The sequence below is a fragment of the Brachypodium distachyon genome, chromosome 3, assembly GCF_000005505.3.
Source record: "Brachypodium distachyon strain Bd21 chromosome 3, Brachypodium_distachyon_v3.0, whole genome shotgun sequence".
Lineage (NCBI taxonomy): Eukaryota > Viridiplantae > Streptophyta > Magnoliopsida > Poales > Poaceae > Brachypodium > Brachypodium distachyon.
Window position 1 is genome coordinate 31,932,093 of NC_016133.3, and position 18,512 is coordinate 31,950,604.

Consider the following 18,512-nt stretch of genomic DNA (forward strand, 5'->3'; position numbering starts at 1 on the left):
AGCAGACGGCGGGCCAGTTGAGTTCGTTGGTGGACAAGGTGGATGGTCGCCTGGCTTCGTGGAAGGCCCCTCTCCTCTCCAAGGGAGGAAGGCTGGTGCTGGTCAAGTCCACCCTGACTGCGTTGCCGGTTTACTCGATGATGTCCCTCGACCTCCCGGATAAGACCATAAAAGGGGTGGAGAAAATCTGTCGTGGCTTCCTTTGGCGTGGACAGAAGGACGCTAAAGGGGGGCATTGTATGGTGGCTTGGGATGTGGTGTGTTCGCCGAAGCCTTTCGGTGGACGGAATCCCTAATCTTCGCATGCTCAACGAGGCCTTGAGGGTCCGTTGGAGGTGGCTTGAGAGAGTGGACGACTCCAAACCGTGGGTCGGGTTTATGGTTGAGACGCCCCAAGAGGTTGATGCTATCTTTGAGGTGGCCAGTTCCTCTATGGTGGGCGATGGCCGGAGGACTCTCTTCTGGACCGATCGTTGGCTTCATGGTGTCCGTCTTCGGGATGAGTTCCCGATTCTTGTGAGCCATGTTCGGCCCAGGTTCTTGCACACACGCACTGTGCGTGAGGCCCTGCATGGGGCGTGGACTGGTGATGTGGGACCGACATGGGGGAAGCCTCCCTTCGGGAGTTCTTCACTCTCTGGGACTGGCTTCGTGGGGTCCAACTAGAGGAGGGGAGGGACGACTCTCTTCTCTGGAATTGGTCTCGTGGTGGAGGCTACTCGGCGAAGACTGCCTACGCGAACCTCTTCGTTGGCCGCATGGTTGATCCGATGGCGGCTGAGATCTGGGGTTCGCGGGGCCCGGAGAGGTGTCGTTTCTTCGCCTGGCTCGCAGTCCGGAACAGGTGCTGGACAGCAGATCGGCTTGCGAGGCGTGGACTTCCTCATCCTGATAAGTGCCCCCTATGTGATCAGGAGAGGGAAACCATCTCCCATCTGCTCTTGGGGTGTGTCTTTGCGCGGCAGGTTTGGGCGCGCTTGTGGACGGCTTGGGGACACACGGAGTGGTCTTCGAGCGTGGATGCTACTCTGCGGGAATGGTGGTGTTCTCTTCCCTTTCCGCCGCAGGCCCGGAGGGACTTCCGGACGGGGATCATACTTGTCCTTTGGACCATTTGGAACCATCGGAATGATGTGGTCTTCAATGGAGCGTCGCCGTCTCTACAGCTTGTGGTGCATCGCCTCCAGGAGGAGCTTGGCTGGTGGGCGCACGCAGGTATATTTAGGGGTAGGGTGTCGTGTCCGTCCTTGATGGCGAGTGGTTGGATAGCTAGCACGTAGTTGCTTTTCTCTTTTTGCCACTTGGTGGCGTTGTATTCCCGTTTCGGCGTTGTACTAGCCTTCTGCCTCTTCTTCTTTAATCGATGATGCACCCGCTGGGTGGCATTCTTGAAAAAAAGAAACGACAAAATAAACAATCCGAAATACAACCCAACCAAAGCCATACGTAGGCAAGCCAGGAGTCATCGGCTGATCGGCAGGACCCAGGTGCCCTGCCCGCGCAAGCCGCGCAGCGGGACACGCCGACGCGGAACGCAAGCGCAGTGCAGCAGCGGCGCACTATGGAGGGCAGAAGGACGGACGGCCGGCAAACACTTGGCAGTAACCAGCACTCAGGGCATCGGCAGACCGTGGCAGGCGGAGCAGGAAGCACCGCAGCAAGCAGGCCATCAGGACGAAGCTGGCAGCAAGCAGATAAGCAGGCCATTTAACGGAGCGCTGCCAGATCGAACAGAAGCAGGTTGCGCAGCAATCGAAGTCGAACAAACAGACACAACAATCAAGCGACGGAGTGGAACCGAGGCAGACACGACGGCAGGGCGGTTTGTCTTTTTTCTATTTTCCTCCATGCGAGCCGTGATTATCGATTTTTTTCCTTTTCTGTCCATTAATACCATAGGCCCCCAAGTGATCGAGCACCTCGGTCATAGCCATCGAAGGTCCTGGTCATCGGTACTATGGAATAGGCAGCCCAGCAGCACACGCAGGCCACAACAACCAACGAGGTAATCTTGGCAAGTCATTGCCATCAAAACCCGGTAGAGTTGTTCAAAGACACACCATGACCCAAAACTTAAATACATACGAGCAACATGCCGGAATTTAATCCAAATTAGCTTCTTGACACGTTGCGGGAATTTAATGCACAACAACTTTCACACTTGATATTGAACAGAGGAGGTAAGGCAAAAAGGAAATCGATAGACGAAAGGGGATCGATTTTCAAAAAGAAAAAGAAACAACATGGATCACATGATAGATGCTCTTATAGGATGAACAGACATGCTTACCAAGCACCTTCGGCTTTTATGGGCGAAGCCAGGAAAATATAGCGTTGGGGTCATTCTTCAAAATTTACAGGTGTCATTACATATTTTTAAGGGTTTTCTCTATTTTCAGAGGGGATTAGCAAAATAGCATTGGTGTCGTTTGACACCAATGACTATATGATGGCTCCGTCCCTGCTTACATACATCCGTGATGGACCTCGCAAATCCATGACTACGCAAATAGTGGTTGACCGGTAGCAAGACACTCGCACGAAACACCAGCTGGAAGATGATCTACCATAGGCACCAATTTATTCTACGAAAACGGCCGCAACCAAACAAACTCTCTCGACCGGCTGTTGGAAGCAACACGACAGAATGAGGGAGATTTTGTGTCGTGTGTTGCGGCTAAAAGAAATTTAGAAAAGTTGTACATGCGATGGGAAGGGACTAACAAATACAAATCGGGCTGGATAAAATGAAATGGTTATTGCATATATCATCTATACCAAATAACAGTAAAGGATTAACAAAACTATACATCTATAATTGATGTCTAAAAGAAAACCTTTTAAATTATCTCCACACAAATTTAAATGAAGCAAAAATACATATGTTACATGTACAACCTCAACACTTTTGTAATGTGGACAATGTTAATAAAATACAACTCTTTTGCAAAAACATGTAATGACTACCTAATCTATATGTAATGTGATGTGAATTTAAACAAGTAAATTTCACAAAACCACACCCACATGTCACATACAAGGTCAGCGTCAGACCCGCCTCTCCTTTTCTCCCCTACCTTACCCCAACTTCTTATGATCTTGACTTTTATGTGGCATATGACATGTGGGCCACACATGTCAGAAATGTGGTCAAACCCATTAAAATAACAAATTTGGGTTACTTGAGAAAAATGGTCTAAAGAGTTGTGGTTCTACAACAAAATTAGTGTCAAGTGTGGTTATATGATACGGTAGCAACAAAATGTGTGATTTATGAAATTTACTCAATTTAAACCAATCTAATCATTCAGAACATTCATAAAGCAATTAGAAAAATAAAAATGAAGATACACAAAGAATATAAATCATTATACAAGTCTAGCCGGGCAATATGCGCGGGTCACCACGCTAGTTAATTTTTAGTACAACATCGCCTAATTACTTGAGGAGAGGCAGGTCGTTCAAATACGCGGCGGTTTTGGTTGTAGTCTCGCCGAGCCAGGTAGCGCTGGCCTGCATCCCCAGAGGGGGCCGCTTGTAGCAGGCATGCCGAGCAGCAACGCCCCCTGTTTCCTGAAGGGTGGAGCGGCCCCTCGCCCCACTCAACCTTTTTAGTATATTTTCAGGAATTTACAGTTACAACCCATTTGGTAACCATCGTTTCATTTCATTTGGTTGAAATGAAATGAAATCCAATTTTTTATAGGATTTCATTTGGTTTTGAATTTGAATTCCTTGTTAAAAAATCATGTTTGTCCACCACATGGATTTGGAAAGTAAAAGACAAGTCCAAATAAATGATTGCTTTTGGAAAGAAATTGTAGTTAGTTATAGTGCAATTTCATGAAATTTGAGATTAAATTCCTGTGACCAATTCTGTGGCAACCAAACAAGTTCGTTTCTGGAATTCAAAATGAATTCATGAATTCTAGACCCAAATCAAGGGTGCCAAACGAGCTGTATATGATTCTGGAAATTTCGCGCTAATGGAAGAGCTACAGTACTGCCAGTATATCTGCGAGCGGCCAGCCATGTACTGAAATACCAACAAGGGAAGTAGGACGCAGCTAGCATATTGGCATCCTAAGCTAGAAGATTTTGGAGGTTTTGTTCCGTAACGAATCCCTTCTCAGGTCCTTATTCTTATTCTAAACATGAGATTTATCCAATGACTAAATGCATGCTGCGTTTTGTGTAGTTGAAAATCATTCTTATTTGATGTGACTTCATTCCGGGGGCTTATAATTGTGGGTTTGGACGGCTGTTGTGATCAATTGGAATCTGAATGTGGATTGAACGTCCAGTACTTGGAGATCCTAATTTTTCCTTTTTGTCCCCAGTTACGTAACCATTTTCAGTGTTTTATGAGCAGCATTACTTAAGGGATGTCAGATGTGTGCTCTTAATAAAGGTTTCAGACTTCCATCACCTGACCTCTTTACTTGTGGAGAAATGGTTGCAAAAGCTGAGTTGTTCACAACTCTAATTAACGATAATGTAATTATATTTTCAGCAAGAAATGTTTGAGCTTTGATGTTTACCTCTTACAAGGTTTCTCAGTTAATTCTGTTTACCAGTCTACTTGAAGTATAGCTTGCCTAAACCTCATGTATTGTTATTTACACTTTACATTTTGATGGAGCTTGTGATTCTGAAAGTCATAAACGTGTGTGATTCTTAAGACACCTGTGGTCATATTGTTCCATGTTCGGATGACATGGGAAAAAAATTCTGGGGTTGACTACAGGCGGCCGAAAAACTATCTTTCTTGTGCATCTTGTTTCTTTAATCAATCTGCTACCACCTACTGTACTAAACAATGTTATGCATTTGGATGATGTATGAACAACGAAATAATTAAACGTGTTGCCTTTGGGTTTCAACAGTTTTGAAGTTCAGGTACCTTGGACTGTACTGCCTAACTCATCAATTATTACTACACTGTTCTTATCACAGACACATCACAAGTCTCATCTTATTCTAGACTCCAAATGGACAAGAGCACACCTGTACTGAACTGTATGCTGAAGATTTTGACTCGCATGCACCATGAGTATCTCTAATAAATGCATCTGCATATGTTTCCGCAAGTTTTCATCATGCACACACCAGGCGACCGCATCCCAATACCGTGTAAAACTTCCAAACTTACATACATGAGTACATACAATACTTCTACTCCTAATTGTTCTATTTCCATCTCACTCGATGAACTGGATGAAGTAAAAAAAAGTTACTCGGTGTGGCTGCAAACAGAACTGAGTCCCTAATTCTCTTCTTTGCATTGCAGAACTCAAGAGATGGAGCAGCTAGCTCAGTTGTGCAGTGGATTCGGGCCCTGAGGCACCAGCCTCTTGGACACGCTGTGCATCCGCGGATAATCATCAGCCGGATGCTGCGTTGCGGTCGACGACGATGAAGATGTCTGCTCGGAGGAGTAGCCCTTGGCCGGTGGCGGCTCGAGGGTCTTCATGGCTGCATCGAGCTCTGGGATTCTCCGGCCGTGGCTGACGCTCGCCATGTTAGATAGCAGAAGAAGGGCGACGAGTAGGAGCGTCATCCTGGTCCCTTGTTGCGAGCTCGCCATGGTGCGTGCAGAGTGTGCAGCTTAGGAAAGTTGTAAAGAAGAAGGTTGGGCAGAGGAAAGGGGGAGGGAGCTGGAGAACTGGACCAGTGGAAAGTTTGAACACAGATGTGTCCTATTTTATAGTGAGATTGTGAGTCGACAGCTACCTTTCTTACATTCTAGGAACTCTTTTTAGTCCAGGTGTCATCTGAGATGTAAATGGCACCGACTTGGACTTCTGATTAACGGTAGCGTGTCAGACTGACCAGACCTCCTACAATGAGCTGGGTTCTTGTTCAACAATTCATGTAAAAACTCTAACTGTATGATCGTGGTATACAAATAAGTGCACACCAATGATGAGCGGTTGCCGTGGGAAACACCATGCCTATAGAAGTAAAGTTTTGTATAGATTGAAATCCTCCAAAAAAAAAAATCTATGTAATCTGTTCAATCCAAAGAGGTCAGACTCGTCCCCAATTCCCATCCCTACCTAACTCGGCAGCAATGTAAAGGCCGGACGGCCGACTAACTGAACCCTCGTCTTCCTCCCTGAATCGCTCGTGACGTGACCGGCGAGGCGAGAAGGACGGAATCCCCGTCCTGGTTCACGTGTGTCAAAGGCTTCACACCACAACAGCATTTATGTGATCAGCCGCCGCCCTGTTTCCGTTTTCTTGGCGGGACAGTGAGGGTACCAGACGGTGACGCGAGGCAAAGAAGAAGAGACGCATAGAACTTTGCCAAGTTCCAAGAAAAACCAAAACATTATTACTGCCTAGTTAACCATGTCTTGATCACGAGTAACAAGTACTAGCAAATGGAAAAGATCGTTGGTCTCGAGAAAGAAATACTTCAGAAGTGCTGATACTCAACTATTTCAATACAGAAGCTATCACAATGGTACTAATCACTGCAAACTTGGATACTCCAGACAACACAGGCATCCAATTACTGTTTATTTCGTCCAATAGCGTATTATATAGTACAGCTTAAAAATCGGGCTGTAAACACAACAAATAATGTACAAAGGCAGGTTCGGAGCAAATATATTTCTTTTGCTATCTTCTCAACAGATTTGGGGGCTGCCATGGCGCTAATTTCACGACACAATTGGCGAACTCAGGGGTAAGTGGAGGATCAAAAAAGATTTGGATTAGAACGTGGCGACATTCTGGGAGTAATATACGTGGATATACAAGCTTAGATTTGGCTCCTGGTCCTCAGCTTTGGGTCTTCTCTACCTTCGCCTTGATCTTCTGCTCAAGGACCGCCTTCTCGGTGTCAAGACTGAACATTCTGTTGAGGGCATGCATGTTTTCAAGCGTCTCGTCCAGGGTGCGGCTGTCGCTGCCATCACATCTCAGGTGCTGCAACGGGCCGTGAAGGAGTTTGTTAACTATGCCGGTGCTGAGCTCCTCGATGGATCTTCTCATCTTCTTGTTGAGGTTGTCTTCTCCGATCTTCTGCAAGCACTTCTCCAGCTCGGATGCCCTGATCCTGTCAGCATAGGACCTCAGCTTTTTGATGGTCGGAACGGTCTCCAGCGAGTCCCTCCATGCCTCGAACCGTTTCAGTTCTTGGGTAATGATTGTTTGGGCCTCCATTGCTTTCCTGAGCCGGTCTTCCTTGTTGGCTTCCACCACCTCTTTCAAGTCATCAACATTGTATACTCGTGCATGGTCCACATCAGACACACAGGCTCCCACATTTCTGGGGACAGATATGTCGACAAAAAGCCGAACACCACCCATAGCAAGAGAAATAGGAGGGAGGGCCTCTGCATGCTCCTTTGTGAACAAAAGGGCTTCAGACGCGGTGCTCGTGAATACAACATCAGCGTCAGCAGCTGCTTCATACATCTCCGTGAGAGGCCTGTACACGATCTCGATGTCTTTCATCTCTTCACGAATGGCATCCACCCTTTCCACTGAGCGGTTCACCACAACAACCTTCTTGCATCCTTTGGCAATCAAATGTTTGACCACTAATTTGCCCATTTTGCCAGCACCAATCAAAAGCATCCTAGCTGACAAGCATTCAGACTTTGGAAGCTTCATAAGGGCCAACTCAACCGCAGCTGAACTCACAGACACAGCACCAGCTGATATGTTTGTCTCACAGCGGACACGCTTTCCAGCTGTGATTGCATCCTTGAACATCCTATCAATGTTCTTACCCAAGCCTCCACTGTTTTGCCCATTCCTGACAACTTGTTTAACTTGAGCAAGGATCTGTCCTTCTCCAAGAACTAGTGAGTCAAGCCCAGATGATACCTCAAACAGATGGCGAGTAGCATCACTGTCACGCAACATGAAGAGATGCTCCCTGAGCTCGGAAGCAGGGATTCCACTTTTCTGCAAAAAACAAAACAATACGGGGCTTTAGAGCTTCTTTGCCAAACTATGTTCTTCAGCAACCAAAAAGGGAAAGGCTGGGCAAAAGACTATGGGCATAGCAAACACAGATTTGATCAGATAATCTTACCTTTGACATCCAGTCTACTACTTCTCTAATACCACGGTTCCACGACAAAGCCACCACATAAATTTCCATTCTATTGCAGGTACTAAGAACAGCAGCCTCTTCAATATGATTCAGACTGGTGAGTTCTGAAATAGCAAGGGGCCATAGTTCCTCTGCAACAGCAAGTTTTTCACGCATTTCCACTGGTGCTGTGTGTACACTGAGGCCTATTACAGCTATGCTACTCCTTTCCTTCATGTAACCTGGTAGTGGCACAAAAGAAACGTTGTAAAATACTGCAACAAGACATAAATTAGTCTATTGGGAGAACGGAACTAAATTTGACTGCAATAAACATTTCTGGATTTAGCTGTAATTATAAGCAGAGCATAATTACACATTATGAGTAATAATTGTAATTTTTGGGATTCGGTAGTGAGAGACTCAAGTTACAGAACAGAGCAAGAAAGAACCCAGTTTATTCAGGTAGGCCCTTTGTGGAGGCTGCAATACTAATAACACTTGAAATAAGACAAACAACTGTTTATTAATCACCGACGAACATTCGTAGCGCAAATGGTCCTCTATTCTGTGAAGCAAATGGCTCCAAGATCAGTTACCACGGCAACTTGCCAACTTTTCGACGAGTCTGTGCGAAAGAAAACTAATCAAGGTTTTCATCAGTTGGTTGCTTCAGAAGTTCTCCACGCGAAACATGGCTGGAATCTGTGTCAGTATGGGATTACCAATAGCTAAGCTGTGGTGTGGTGTTAAAACTGTAGAAATCTGTATTTCTGTTGCTGGTTCAGGTTGGAGGCCTGTTCCTCGTTTTAATTTCCTGCTTTTATTTTGGTGAGGAAGACTTGAACCTCTTGCATGAACCATTGGCAGTGCTCCTTATTCTAATTTTTTTTATCTCTTATGCCGTAAACTGATTCCGCTCTAGCGCCACGAGACCTGGCCACCTAGTCTCCTAGCTCACAAACTGCCCGGTGCTCCTACCTCTCAAACTTATCAGTGAGCTGAACAGATATGCTGTGAACCCAAATCAGTAAATGATCGGTCAATAACCTGCAAAAGTCCAACATGTGCTCACACAACCCGAGCAAAACTGTTAAACACCAATGCAGTTCACTTTGGTTTTTCTTTCCTTCAAGTACCCAGTAATCAAACAACCCTATACTAAAACTAATACCAACTCCACGCGTGCAACCAGACAACACCGCAGAGATCCTTCAATTCGCGCATCCCCCAGCTAAACCAGCACAAAATCTTATATTTCCCAGGCCTAGAGGAATCGCATCAACGGCGGGGAATTCGAGGAGGAAGGGGCTAAAGGGATGCGCAAAGGGGGCATAGCACTCACGGTCGGCGGAGATCTTGAACTGCTCGAGCGCGGCGATGCTGGCCGCCTTGGCCGCCGCCTGCGCCTGGGCCTCCACGCCGGCGTCGCAGCGCACGACGCCGGACCGCCTCCGCCCGCCGGCGGCAACGACCCTCGGGCAGGCGGCGGCGGCGGCGGCGGCAGCGGAACCCCGCGCCTTGGCGCCCGCGGCGAATGCGCCCGCCGCGGCCGTGGCTGACGTCGCTCCCGCCATCATCAAGACCAACAGAAGCAGCGCTGCAACGGCGACGTCCTTCCCTCCCGTCCTCCACACAGCCCGGCCCGCGAAGATAAGGTAGATAAACCGCAGAGAGACGAGAGAGAGAGAGCTGAGAAATCCTTATACGCTCCTCCAACTCTCCCTCTCTCCCCGCGAGTATGAAAGTAGGATTGGTTCCGGGGGAGGAGGAAGAATGGAAAGAGGAGGAGGAAGAGGATGGAGTCTGGGAGCTTGGAGCGGAGGTTAAGGGAGGTGGTGGCGTGTAGGGCCCAACGGGCAGTGGGACGGAGAGTGGGTCTGGGTTGGGCCAGCCGGCTGGTCTCGTCGCGGGATCGGCGAGTCGGGGAATTTTCTAATGCCCGCGGGGGGTTGTGATGAGATTGGGGGCGGGGGGGGCGTGTGCTGGCCTCTGGGCTGTGATTGGCTGCCGGGGCCGCGTTCTATCCGCTCCCCTTATCGCTGCTTTGATCTGCAGATTGCTCCTGTCTGTGTGAGCAAACACGGGTTCGCATGGCCGCCTCACGCGCGCATCCGCGGCTGATGGCGAAGCGTGTCGACGTGCTGGCCACACTCCCCTGTTTGTCCTGCTGCACTCCTCCGGCACGATCCCCATGCGGCATATCCGGCGCCTCGTTCCAATCACGGCTTCTCACTCACTGCTGCGACTGGTTCAGGTAGGGATTCCTGTCCCATGCGAAATCTCATTGCACGGTCACGCTTGCCCTTGCCCGCGATACGATGGGACCATATTAGCTGCAAAGGCAAAGATGTTCTGAATTACATATGTAAGAATCCAACTATTTTGGTGGCAATGTTGAGGTGAGAACAGAAAGCGCGCGAGGGCCTTCTGGGTCGTAAGCTCGCCACGTGTAAGTGCAACTCCACCGGGGTGACGCATTTGACCTTGCACGGTCAAGTTGGTCCGAAATGGACAAAATGCGTTAGTTTAGTCTGATGTCAATCGAGTCGTTTTTCCATTTTGTCCTGTTTTCCACTTGAAACTTGGGGTATTTCAGCGATTCGGCCGTATTTAAGGGTACACATTTGTAAGAAGAATAAGATGGTAGGAGCCACGGTTCGTTGTCTTGCCAAACATTTCCGTATTCATTTGAACTTTTACACTGCAAAACAGAGCCTCTGAAGAACTAGAAGAAAATGTACTCCCTCTGTCAAACAAAAGATGTCTCAAGTTTGTCAAAATTTGGATGTATCTAGACATGACTTAATGTATATATGCATTCAAATTTAGTAAAACTTGTGGCATCCTTTGTTGGACGGATGGAGCAGTTGAATCCTTCCCGCACATGTCATTATCATTTGACTTTTCACATACTAATTCGTGGGCACACACCTGTTATTCTGCACGTTTGTTACGCCACACTTAATTTGTCAAAACTAACAGGCTTCTTTAGGTTCATATAGGTTGGCCAACGCTGTCTCTCCCTCAGTTTGACAAACAACATAACAGAAAACTTATCGAGGTAATTAACAACAAAAATTAGCAATGCATTCTTGAAGCTTACTGAAATGTATAAAATATCTGAACATTCTTTCCTGCAACAACAAAACTAATATCTGCTGAGCTTCTAAATTTCATTCCGAGTATGTATCAAATATGTAGTATATCAAATATGTAGTATATCGTAGAGCTGCCTACTTCAATGCAGTTAGGTATAAGCACATGATGTGCTTAGCACTACCCAGATTTTTGTTAAACAAATTGTATAGCATGTACTCTGTATAAACTAGATGTGAAAGATAAATAGATGATGCAATGAGAAACCGATGAATTAAGTATATGCAACGCGAAACAGTGAGACCCTAGTTGGCAAGGTGAAATTTTCCTTACAAGAATCGAACTATTTCATGTGATATTCATGCTATACAATTTTCCTTAGAAGAAACAAAATAAGTTAAATCCTTCCACTCATTTGCCTTTTGGGATTTGACTTTTCACAACTTTGTGCGTATACAGCTGTGTTTCTGCAAGTTTGTTACGCAACGCACAAAAATTGTTAGGCCACGGTCAATTTGTCAAAACTAACTAATAGGTCAAGAGATCATGCCACATGTCTTTAGAAAAAAAAAAGAGCATGCATGCCACGTAAATATCCCTACCCGTCAAGATGCATTTTTCAGAGGATAAGACTTATCTTTGACCATTCCTATAGTGCTCTTTCTTATATTCCACTTTCATAAGCTTACTAGCTTTTCACATTGAATGGCAAAGCTTCTTACAATGTTCTTTGGCTGGTACAGACTTCTATTACACTGACAGTTCATTTGGCATCCATCCTTTCATTTCATTTGGTAGAAATGAAACGAAATCCAATTTCTGATAAGATTTTATTTGGTTGCATTTGAATTCCAGACTCAAAAATCATTTTGACTACCACATGGATTTGTAGAGTGAGAGACAATTCCAGAGAAATGATGGCTTTTAGAGAGGAATTGGGGTTAGTTAATAATGTGATTCCATGGAATTTGAGAATGAATTCATGTGGCCAATTCCATGCCAATCAAAAAAGTTGGTTTCTAAAATTCAAAATGAATTTCAGATTTCTAGGTCAAAATGATGGATGCCAAACGAGGTATGAGTAGTTTTTGTACTTGAAACAGCAAACAACAAAAGTTTCAAAATTCCTGAAAATTTGCTATTCCATGTAAATTACCATACAATCCATGTGGTTTCAAGGACAACATGGATACCACTTGGAATTATCATAAACTGTACCCAAAACGAATATGCTCTTGTCAGTTGTCATGCCCCAGACAAGTCAATGAGAAAAAAGCAATGACAAACCGGCATCAACTTCCTATGCAACCGAACAACCTTGGCATTCACATGGTGGTGATGAACGCAGTGGACTCGGTGAAATCGTGCGTGACATTTTCTTTCTTTCGATAATGGACATATTATGGATACTCATTGTCGTATTTACCGAATAGAATGCACGTATTTAAAAATCTGGCATCTATATAATAAGATGCATACAAGCACAACAAAGAATTAAAAAAGACGACAACCATACATAAAACAAAGAGAAACCTTGTTTTTTTTTAACGTAAAGAGAAACCTTCTAGAATGGTGGAGAATTAGAATGCCATACATGCAGGAAGTGAGGAAGAACACTTCCCTGAATGCTGACTGTTCGTTTCATTTGTTTGCAGGCTGTAGTAGCCAGCTTCCGGTTCTCTGGTTGCAGCAGTGCAGACCAAGTACGGAGTTATGTACACATAAACTGCACAGCAGAGTAAGAATTCTTTCTGTTAAATCGTTAGTGACATGAGCCCTGAGATAAACAAAAGGCTTTTTTAGGTTCACACATGATTTATGAGTTGGCCATGGGCTGTCTACCTGACGTGCTGACCTTGACAGTTTGCATAAAAGAACACAAATCCTGATTGCTCATTCATTGAGCAATCAGCGAAGTATCTCTCATTCTTGAAGCTCGTTGAGATGCATAAAATATCTCAGCTTCTTTTCGGCAAACAAAAAAAAACTGAGCTTCTAAGCTTCATTCCTAGGTAGTATAACAGAACGTGTATAATCATAGAGCTGCTAGCTTTGATGTCAATTTGGTAAGCAGATAATGTGCTTAACATTGCTCTTACTTCTGCTATAGCATCTACCCTGTATAAACCAGATGTGAAGGATAAATAGATAATGCAACGAGAAACAAAAGAGTAAGCACCTATGCATCTGCATTTTTATTTTATTTTGAGGGAACACCTATACATCTGCATGGCTCTACTTGTGCTGCTGAAATTTCAACCATCTTGTTTGGTGCTGCTTGTTTTAACTTTCCATATTCTCGGGTTCTTTTTCAAATCAGATCGACCTGGCATTGAGTTTGCACATTACTAAAACTCAAAATATTTATGAACTACTGGTACTGGTTATCCAAGTGATCACATGGCGAACACAGCACAGCACTGCAGAACAATGCAGAGAAAATAATGAAAGTTGGCCCAAATACCGAAGTATCTTCGTAAGGGCCGCTGCTCTTCAGTAAGGCAGTTATGCTATTATTGAGTATCGACTATCAGAGTATCCAATAACATGGAAACATGTTTCCTAGACGAACCAGATACTTTAATCTGGAAGTATACTGCTTCTGGCACCTACTCTACCAGCTCAGTTTTTACAACATTATTAACTTCAGAGGTCTGTTGCCAATCTTCATTCCAGCTGTTTGGTCTGTCCTGGAGCTACCTAGAGTACAGGTTTTCCTCTGCCTTGTTTCTTAGTATAACAACATCATAACCAGAGATAACCTGAAAAGGAGGAACCTTAATAAAACTGAGGACGTGTTTTCTGTACTAGTACTGATCTAGACTCTAGAGACTATACAACATCTTCTATTTGATTGTGTTGTGGCCAAACAAATTTGGAAATATGTTTCAACTTTCCTTCACAAAGACATAGAAGCCAACATGCTGTCTGTTTCCAGCTGTTGGATAGCCTCTAAAAAGTTAACTGCTGTAAACTCTATTTATGCTGCGGTCTTATGGAGTTTATGCAAATTTCATAATAATATGATCTTTAATCACCATCCTTGATCTGATATCAAGCAGGTCTTGTGGCTGATCTTGAAATCAGTCAAGAAATGCCGTCTACTTTTCAAAGATCATATGTTGATTCAATCGATCACTTTTGCTTGCAGGTTTCTGCTCTGTTGACAACACCATACTTGCTGGACTGACTCCACTGTTGGCTCCTGGGGCTCCTGACCTAGCAGATGGATTGGCAGGTTGTTGTTCTCTGTTGTCTTTGTCTTCCGATGCCCGGGTGAAGCTGCCAGTTCCCAGTGGTGCTGATCTTCTGGCGCAAGAGCGCCTGCGAGCCAAGGTGCAGAAAGTGGTGGAGGATTACACGCAGTAGCCTGTTATGTAGTTTCTCTACTAAACCCGCCGGTGGCATTGCTTTCTGTTTCCTGTTGCAGTCTGTCAGTTTTCGATACTTGTAAGAGACCTGATACTTCCTACTGTTGGTTTCCGTAAATGGAATTGGGGGTTTTCCCGCCCCCTGTCCCTCTAAAAAAAACATGGCAACATGTTCTTGACAAAGGGAAATCGACAGCATTATCTCGTGGAATGTAGCATGGGGCAGCATCCTCTTTAAACTCAACAACTCAATATTCTATAGTCGATTGCACATTTACACTTCTTATCTAGTCACACAAAGTTGAACAGCATTTCGAAGAAAAACAGTCCAGATGCATGTAGCATCAGCTAGGAGGTATCCCTGTTTCTTTCTCGCCAGACTTCACAATCAATTTATATCTGTCTCATGGTGCTTTCTCTCCATTCAGCTTCACGGCAGCAACTTCCTCCTGTATTTCAGCAGAAGTGCTGAAATCACCCTCTTCCACGGGTGCTGTACTTTTGATTTTGATGCTTCCTACCTTCGCATACTTGCTAGCGAACTTGTACTCCCAGTCTTGCAAGGCACTGAGCTCAAATGAACCAAGGCCAGAAATATCACCTGTCAGATCTTGAGGTTCAAAGGACATCTTCGCTAATGCTCTACTGGCATCTTTACCAGCAAACAATGCATATGGCCCACCAGGCCCATAGAACATTCTACATAACAGAAAATCAATCAGCAATAGGGAAAAGTGATGTAGATAATACCAGACACAATGTGGTACGTATGGTTAATTAGAAATGTGGTTCACTGTGAAAACTTTGCACTGAGAGAAGATTAATACAATGTCTTGGGAGTTTGGATATACATCACTGTAACCAGAAGATAAAACCCATGTGATTTGAACTAGAGGGAATTTTCTGAAAGATACAGTATATAAGAACAAACCGGCAAGGTTCACATTCTATAAATAGAAAATTATAATCTTGCTGCCATGCGATTTCACTTCTTCAGCATATCACTGTTATCCCAAGCCTCAATTCAAATGATAGTATCAACACCATGATATGAGTTTACTGGTAAGGACAAGAGAATGAGATAACATATACTTCCTCCGTCCTATATTAAGTGACCCAAATTTGCCCAAATATGGATGTATCTATACCCAAAAATTGTCTAGATACATGTAATATTTCGTCACTTAATATGGGACGGAGGGAGTATATGGAATAGTGACCAATAATTGAGCTTAATCCAACAACCTCTAAACATACTATGTGGACTAGCATTGAACAATTGAACCCAAATCAACTTAAAAATATACCAACAGCAAACAAGTTCTATGTAACGCATCAGAAATCAGTAGTGTATTTGCAGCATGTTCATTAGAAATTTCGTTAACAAGTAGTCTAATATCTTGTACTCCCTCCGTCCCATATTAAGTGATTCAAATCTGTCCAAACATGAATGTATCTATGTCTACAAAGCGTCTAGATACATGTAATAGAAAGTCACTTAATATGAGACGGAGGGAGTAACACATTAATCCAATCCAGTCTCCAGAACAAAGAGATGTCCTCAACTATGTATGCCCGTTACTCCTTTCATTCGAGCATTGCCTACAATTCTTCATCACACCATAGACAGAACCCTGCCATTAGTATTTCATTGTGGTACTGAATTCAGGAATCCAGAATACAAGACAAACATTTTAGTCCTATGTTAGTAGTACCATAGAAGAATTATTTATTTGCTTTCAGGTTTTGGCTATTAACTCTTTGGGACTAAGAAGAATGTTTTCACTTCAGAGAGCATTTTCTAGAGAATTTCATGTGATAAATTGTATGAATAAGTGATACCATTAGTTGACAGTTTGCCACGGCCAGAATCTGAGCGATTTAGTGGCCCCAGAGCAGAGTGCAGAGTCGAAAATGGAGGTTACAGGAGACAGGGCTTAAGGAAAGCGACCTGCTCTGGGAGACGTCGTAGATTTGCCCCTTGATGGCCATGAGAAGCGGTTTCTCGGGATCGGACCCATCGTACTGCTGCAGCTCATCCGCCGTGATCTCCCCCACCTCCACCGGCTCCGGAGCTGGTGGCTGCGCCTCTTCAGCCACCTCCCGCCGTCTTAGTGGCGGCGGAGGCGGCGGGGCGAGGAGGCCGGAAGCAACTTTGTAGACCACCGCCGCGGCCGCCACGGCGGCGAGCACGATCCCCGGAGGCGCACCCCTCGTCGCCCGCCACAGCTCCGCTACTGCACCACCCGCCCAAAATCGGGGAAAACACATCAAATTTCCAAGGGAATCCCAGAGAAGGATCGGATCCTTGCGACAGGTTACAGAGAGCTCACGCTTTCCCGAGACCCCGACGCCGCTCGGCCCGGCGCTACACCGCAAGACGCCGGAGAGGCGCTGGCGGCGGCCGCCGGGATGGCGCACAGACACTGTCGGACGCCGTTGGCCGGCCGGTGCTGCGGCGGCGGAGGGGAGAGTGGCAGCAGTAAGAGCAGAGCAAGCGGCCATCGATGATCCGGCGAAAGCAACTACTGAACAGCACCGGTAGAAGCCTGAAGCAACTATGAGCTGGTTAGACTAACCATCCTTGTTAACCCTAATTAGTGTCGTCTAAATATTCTTCGTAATTTGTTTATCACTGGTAGAATCTTTTAAGTTATCACCTCTATTAGTCTATTTGGAGCTGATTTATGTTAAAAAAATAAATGTGTAAACAGCACCGGTTCTAGAAGCCTGAAGCAACCGTTCCTTGCCACCAAACACAAGACACAAGGGCACCGTTTTAAATGGTGTTATGGGCTCTCTGGCTGACTGGAGTAGGAGAACAATTGGATCGATTCCGAAGCAGCTTAGGAAGAAGAGAAAGTTGTTAGCAAGAGAAGAAGAACGCAACAATAGAGGAGGTAGCGCTACCTGCAAAAAACTCCGATCTGATATTGACAACCTCCTTGATAAGGAAGAAATTGGCTGGAGGCAACGTTCAAGAATCGACTGGGTGAAGGCGGGGAACCGCAACACTGCTTTCTTCCACACGAAGGCCACCCTGGCGTGCGAAGAAAAATAAGGTGGTCAGACTTCAAAATATTTCTAGCGCGCTGACTGAGGATAGTAGAGAGATGCAAGGCATTGTCCAAATTTTTTTTATGGATCTGTTCAAGAAAGATGACACGGTCAGACATGAGATTATCACGAACGAGCTTGCTGGTGCGGTGACGGACGAGATGAATGAGATGCTCTGTAGACCATTCACCAAGGAGGAGGTGGGGGATGCCTTGTTCCAGATTGGGCCCCTAAAGGCCCCCGGCCCAGGTGGGTTCTTGGCCCGTTTCTTCCAGAGGCACTGGGATACATGTAGAGATGATATCGTGAAGGCAATCATCACCTTCTTTGACACAGGACAAATGCCTGAGGGGGTCAACGACACGACCATTGTCCTGATTCCCAAGAAAAGCCGCCCGGAAAATATTAAAGATTTCAGACCGATTAGCTTGTGCAACATGATCTATAAAATCGTTGCCAAATGCCTGGTTAATAAACTTAGACCTCTGCTGGAAGGGATCATTGGCGAAACGCAGAGTGCTTTCGTACCGGGCAGAATGATAACTGACAACGCTATTATCGCCTTTGAATGCATCCATGCTTTGAACAAAGGGTCTGCTGGGAAGTTTTGTGCTTATAAACTAGACCTTGCAAAGGCCTATGACTGGGTGGATTGGGGGTTCCTTGAAGAAGCGCTCCGGAAAAAAGGTTTCGCTGAAAGATGGATCATGTGGATCATGAGCTGCGTCACGTCTGTGCGGTACTCGGTTAGATTCAATGGTGAACTATTGCAGCAGTTCACCCCGGGGAGGGGTCTTCGGCAGGGGGACTCACTTTCGCCTTTCCTCTTCCTTTTTGTTACGAAGGGCCTTTCAACACTGCTTAACAAGGAGTGCAGCAGTGGAGCAATCCAGGAGCTTAAAGTCTGCAGGAATGTGCCTGGTATTACCAAC

At 45.4% G+C, this 18,512-nt stretch overlaps 2 protein-coding genes across 2 annotated transcripts; both read right to left on the reverse strand.

Moving 5' to 3' along the window:
• Positions 1 to 6,480: 6,480 nt before the first annotated feature.
• LOC100841654 (glutamyl-tRNA reductase 2) lies at positions 6,481 to 9,978 on the reverse strand. The gene is made up of 3 exons (XM_003574101.4): positions 9,399 to 9,978; positions 8,054 to 8,295; positions 6,481 to 7,923 (listed from the first exon to the last, which is right to left on the reverse strand). The coding sequence occupies exons 1-3, from the start codon at positions 9,631 to 9,633 to the stop codon at positions 6,790 to 6,792; spliced, it is 1,611 nt and encodes a 536-aa protein (XP_003574149.3). The 5' UTR covers positions 9,634 to 9,978; the 3' UTR covers positions 6,481 to 6,789.
• A 4,748-nt stretch (positions 9,979 to 14,726) lies between these two features.
• LOC100842567 (membrane steroid-binding protein 2) lies at positions 14,727 to 17,068 on the reverse strand. The gene is made up of 3 exons (XM_003574104.4): positions 16,857 to 17,068; positions 16,475 to 16,760; positions 14,727 to 15,222 (listed from the first exon to the last, which is right to left on the reverse strand). The coding sequence occupies exons 1-3, from the start codon at positions 17,026 to 17,028 to the stop codon at positions 14,928 to 14,930; spliced, it is 753 nt and encodes a 250-aa protein (XP_003574152.1). The 5' UTR covers positions 17,029 to 17,068; the 3' UTR covers positions 14,727 to 14,927.
• Between the last annotated feature and the right edge of the window lie 1,444 nt (positions 17,069 to 18,512).